At 46.9% G+C, this 6,000-nt stretch overlaps 1 protein-coding gene across 3 annotated transcripts in view; it reads right to left on the bottom strand.

Moving 5' to 3' along the window:
* Nucleotides 1-6,000, bottom strand: part of ATP6V1H (ATPase H+ transporting V1 subunit H) — a 114,844-nt gene that overhangs the window by 31,437 nt on the left and 77,407 nt on the right. For 2 of the 3 annotated variants that reach the window (XM_040487797.1, XM_040487798.1), the window contains one exon: nt 510-623. The exons of the other annotated variant lie outside the window; for it this stretch is intronic. In XM_040487797.1, the coding sequence (XP_040343731.1) occupies nt 510-623 (114 nt within the window). The remainder of the gene's footprint in view (nt 1-509; nt 624-6,000) is intronic. 3 annotated transcript variants of the gene reach the window in all.

Here is a 6,000-nt window from a genome sequence, read left to right as displayed (position 1 = left end):
CAAAAAGGTCAACAATTTTGATTTGAAAAGTAAAAACTAATGAGAGAAAAACATGACTGTGGTTATTTCAAAAGCAAAAGGCTATAATGAATGAAATGTGAGAGCTGAATCTTAGTGTTTTCACGTGAACGTAAAACTGTTCAGGTTAACCATATTCTAAAGAGTTAAGCCATGTGAAATTGTAAAGCCTCTGATCAGTAATCCAGCCGGATTCCCCTCAACTCCAAAAAGACTGATTCGCTCAAGCCGCGAATGTCCTTTCAGTTACTTCTGCAAGTGTTTTTGATATTAGTACTTTGAATGCTCATTTTTTGAGAACATCAACGCAGTTCCTCTCTTAAAAATGACGTCGTTGCCCTCGACGGCCGAAACATATTTCTAGGTATTTGATCAAAACTGCTGATTTAAAAAGCCATCATTCATCAGAGCGTTCGCGTAAGAACTTTTGCAAGGTGCAAGCGAGATGCTGCGGCTCGGTGGGGGAGGGGGAAGAAAAAGCCAGCACGTACCAGTTGTGCACCATGAGTTTCTGCACGGCCAGAAGAGCGTTGTAGCGAACCTGCTGGTCCTCATGGTGCATGTGGTTCATTACCAGCTGCTTCCCGCCAAGCTGCTCGATAACCCTGCGGAACAGAAGGCACTTTGTGAAGATGCGGCAATTACTTCCCAGCTCCCGCTGTCAGCCAGCGGAAGGCCCGTGTAGCAAAGTGACAAGGGACTTTAAAGAGGAAAGTTACAAGATGTAAGTAAGCCAACACGCGTCTTTAAAACTTTTTTTTTTTTTTTTCCCCCTGAATCACAGATTCAACGTATTCCAAGATATTCTCTCTGGAATCCCCACTGGTGAATCCGGCTATCAGTCTCGTTTCCTAATCCAGGCACTTCTCATCTACCTGGGTGTCTCACAGCCCGCTGCAGTCTTCTGGCTCCTGTTCTCGGTCACCGCTTTCTAAGCTGCCGAGTGTTACAACTTCTTTGTTGCCGGTATTCGCGGCTTGCTTAAAACCGGTATACTCAACACCATCTAGTGTCTGTACCCGTATCAGGTCAATATCAAGTCCACCGGCTGCCGTGCGGGGAGACAGCTCAGATGCAGACAGCAGGGAACACAGGGTTAAAAAGCACCTGGTGGAAGCCATGTTAATTTCCTGAGAAAGACTCATCTTTAAGACAGCCGCCCTCGCTTACAATGATGCGATATGCCACGTGATGTCCTGGCCAGTGAAACGGAGGAGGAAGTTCCGACTGTCAAGGGCACCCAGATGACTGCCAGCCGACACTGCTTTCTGTCGCTGTGTCCCCTACCACCATGAACCCCCCGGTCACCACAGATGCAAAAATGAAGTGAAGACGCGATTCGCTTCGCGAACAGAAAGAGGTTCTGTGTGCTGCTGCGGGGGTGTGGCTGCGGGGACAGCTGTGGGGGCTCCTACGTCCACACGGCAACGTGGAGCCCGCAGCCTGACCGTCGGTGGAGAGCGGCACCTCCACACACAGTCGGCGATAAGGCACTAGGAACTCTGGTAGAGGAAGACGGTCCCGAGGATGGGCGGATGGGGCAAGCGTGAGAGGGCGGCTTTTACCTGCATACCTTTTTATACTTCCTTTTTAAAACATCTCTTTTGAAAAATGTATTGACATCGAGGGGGAAAGAATAGCATAATTATAACCGAACATTAATCGCCTGTCATGTGTCAGGTCCTCTGCTTTAACACCTCACTTTATCCAGCATCAGCTCTGCTCTTTCTCAGATATGTTCCGCTGAGTCATTTAATCTAGTCAATCCCTTCCTGGCAAATGAAGGGAACCCGGACACTTCCTTTACAGTATGGTATTAAGCCCAAAGGTCTTTGTAAAGCCCAGGTCCCCGCAATACAGTAAGCCCATGTCTGCTGCTATGATGATGATGACAGTGATCACGGTGAGGGTGATGAGGACGCAGGGGCTGTTCCCCTTCAACCTATTCTCCTCACTGTGGTCAAAGTGACCTTGCCAAAAATTTGAATTGTCACTTGCCCTGATTAAAAACAAAACAATGGCTGACTGGGTTCTTCACAGTCTGGGCTGGACTTCCTGTCCAAGTGCCTCACAGAGCACGGTCGCCTACCTGTGCTCTCTGCACAGACTCCCTTGACCTTCTTTCAGGTCCGTCAGCCACAGGGCCTTAGCACATGTTGCTTTCTCTCCCAGAAGTTTTCCCACTTCATATGACACATAACTTCTATTCGTCTTTCAGATCTTGCCTCAACTCTTCCTTCCTCAAAGAAGCCTTCTCTTTCTCCACTTTAATCCCCCAAATATGCCCTTTTCGTGGCACTTTGTATCCTCCTTTCATTGTATTCATGAGCTGCAACTGTGTACCTGAATGACTTATGAAAATATTACATGTGTCTCCCTCATTATGCAAGAAGATCCATGAAGGGCAAATCTATGCGTGGTTTTGCTTACCCTCTGTTCCAAAGGGCTCAAGACAGAAGGCCCTCGTCAAACATCTATTAACCACATTATTACATTTTATTAATATGTACATTAATAACAATGTCTATTATCACCCAGTTTATTTTTCTCCGAATGACATCACTAAAGGACCGGTAAGCCTTCAAAAAACAGAGGCCTTTACTGCAGCCAAAGTGCCTGAAGATAACCCTCCCTCAACTGCTCTAGCACACTGTTACTAGAATTCCAAACAATTGTAATAGCAAACATTTACACAGCACGCACTGCCTGCCGGCTTGTCATCTCTGCACCTCCCATGATGAACTCTTCCAAGAGCGGTGAGTAGTCTAGGCTGGCCATCGGGATAAACCATAGAGAACGGAGATTTAAAAGAGAAATACGCAAGTCAAGAGTAACACTGAAGAAGAAGAGAGCCACAAGGCCCAACGTGCCTTCCTCTCACATGTGCGCGAGACTCCCCCACTGCCGTGCTGCAAAATACGGACCTGCCGGGGCGCCTGGGTGGCGCAGTCGGTTAAGCGTCCGACTTCAGCCAGGTCACGATCTCGCGGTCCGGGAGTTCGAGCCCCGCGTCAGGCTCTGGGCTGATGGCTGATGGCTCAGAGCCCGGAGCCTGCTTCCGATTCTGTGTCTCCCTCTCTCTCTGCCCCTCCCCCGTTCATGCTCTGTCTCTGTCCCAAAAATAAATAAACGTTGAAAAAAAAAATAAAAAAAAAAAAAATATGGACCTGCCTACTCTGATGACTTAACCGGGCATCAGTTTACCCGACATCTTTGTAACCAGGCTAATTTTCTGGAACTGCTGAAACTGATACGTACACACGTATAAGATGACAATAATAATATGAGCTCCTCTGCCTCAGTAGCTACTGAGATGCCAAATCCACAGATATGAGACACTAAGGGGAAACCGTGAGAGAACGTCACATACAGAATTTATAAAGAACTCTAGTGATTTTTAATCCCCTTAGGGATTAAATTCTATTTCCACCATTAAAGGATCCAAGGAGGGGAAGGACGATTTCTGAGTGTTCTGTAGAACGTGACGGGCCCCGAGGTAGGTCCCTGCCCTGCAGAAGAGAAAAAGGTGCTGACGGCTTCCAACCCCACGCCAAGCAAACCACACACAGAGGCAGGGAGGACAGCGGCCTGGTGCCTGACAGCGGCATGAGCCCGAGAGGTCACAGTAACCCACAGCAGCAAGGAAGAGGGGGCTGTGTCAGGCTCGGCCGACGTTCCCAGAGCCTGGGGTGTCAAGAAGTTTGAGTGGCACCACGAGCCGGAGGAGGCTCACGGCGGCTCGGCCCAACCACAGGGGCTGCGGTGGGTGGCCCAGAAAAGGGGCCTCCAACGAACCCAAAAAAGTGCTCCCAAGAGAAATTACCAGCTTCAGACACCCAGCAGGGGCGAGAACATAAAGCAGCCGTCAGTAACAGCAAGCAAGAAAACCCCTGCTCCTCCCCGTCGCCTCCACCTTCTCCGCTCACCGGCCTCAGGAAGACTGAGGCAACGGCAGGTAAGCTCAGGGAAACAGAGCCAGGAAGAGGAGGGACTGTGGGCCTGTACCTGCTGAGGGCATCGCAAAGAGAGACGTCCTTCCTGTGAGTACGCAGCGAGAAGGACTGCTGAGTGTCTTCAACGAGACGCTTTCCGTGATTTAAAACGGTCACGGGGCTGTCATCTCGGCATGAGGGGAAAAGGACTGCAACCCACCTCGGCTTTCATCCAAAGGCACGGAAAGATTATCATCACGGAGGAAGTTTCAAAGGGGGTTGCGGGGACAGATCCAAAGCCATTCTCACTTCACTGCAAACTGCCTACTCAGCCGCCCGATCTGTGTGGGTACGGATGAGCCTCTTTGGGGGGGGCTGGCAGGGCCGGCTTCCGTGTCCTGCTGTTTAACCCAACAGCCCCGTCTGCCCCTGCCCTTGCCTACCCCTCTCAGAGGGACTTCCGTGCTTCGAGAGTCTGGAAGCAGGACTCTGAGACACTCATCCACTCCCTCTTTTCTCTTCCACGCTGTCCAGTGCCCCCCGGGGTTAATGGGTTCGGTACCAGGAAGGCACAGCACATTCTCCAAAAGTGACTTTGCCGGTGAAGATTCTAGTTTGGCCTCTATCTGTTATCTCCGTTGTCAAGTATCTCAAATAGCTTGGAATTCAAGCAAGTAGGAAAGGAATTCTTTACCGGGCCCCCGATGGACACCTCCAACACACAAAATACAGCCGACTCTCATTATTTATGGGAGTTGTGTTCTCTTAAAAGTCACCATGAACCCTGATTTAGTGAATACTGAGACTCCTAGGGGAAACACAGGATTACGTTCCTGCAAGCCTCTGGTCACGACATCGTTATCAACCTGTCGATACAAAGCCTTGTTTTACATGTTTCTGTTTGAAGACACTGATTTAACCAACGTTGTTGACTCATTAACACTGAACTCACGGCCAAGAGCGCTAGAACTCCTGCCCGAATGAAGCTTACCTAACGTATGTACTTCCTCCATAAGGCACATAATGCCTTCTTGTACTTAGCAACACTGAACAGCACGTCAGCACGATGCTCGGGGGGCCATTTCACACAGTGAAATCACCAACAAAAAGCACGAAAATGCAAAATACATGACACTAAACGAATCCCAAGAAGGACACCGGCTTACAGCACAAGAGCTAAGACAAGAAGGCAGAGTATCGCCTTGTTTGCCTAGCTGTGCGTCCAGCAACTCAAACGTTCCTTCCTCTGCTCTGCACACGTCCACAGATGATCTCGAAAGCATGAGTATTTGGGGATTATCAATAAATTTTAACCAATAGGCAAATTCACAAATATAGAATGCACAAAAAACAAGGATCAACTGTATGTGAGTAAATATAATCTCAGAAAGCTGCCATATTGTATGTGAAATATGATGGATTTAAAGAACAGAGATCATATACCATTTATAACAACAGTAACATTTTTATAGGTGTCAGCTATAGTTTTTACATATAACATGTTATACATATAACATATAGCTTCATAGTTTTTACCTCATGTAATCCTCACAGCAAATGTGCCGCCTACTCCTCTATAAAGTGGTTTTTTGACATTTTAAACCCTCGCCCCTTTATACTATCTTCTCATATTACCAGCAGCAAGTAAATTTTGAAGACTTTGGCTTTTAATAATGTACATTATTACATTTATTATATTATTTCATAGTATTCATATTATATTATTAAGCATATATATTATTAAGTATTCATATTATATTATTATATCATTTTCAAACCATAAACGTTACTGCCCTCCACTCTGGAAATTCCAACAGGTCTCACAGAGTGGACAGACAACCTCCACTCCACTGAAACTCACTGCTATAAAAGAGACAGACATTTCCCATCTTCTAAATTTAATTGAAACACCAATTCCTTTCAGATTATACAGGATGTCCAAAATCACTGATGCGTGAAAAAAAATGGTGAGAAAAGATTCCCAGTTAATATATTAACACAAGACATCATTAAAAAGACAGGATATTTAAATGATTTGATTTAGAACTAG

Source organism: Herpailurus yagouaroundi, unplaced genomic scaffold, assembly GCF_014898765.1.
Source record: "Herpailurus yagouaroundi ecotype Mexico unplaced genomic scaffold, PumYag 165, whole genome shotgun sequence".
Classification (NCBI taxonomy): Eukaryota; Metazoa; Chordata; class Mammalia; order Carnivora; family Felidae; genus Herpailurus; species Herpailurus yagouaroundi.
This window is presented reverse-complemented; position numbering and strand designations above follow the sequence as displayed.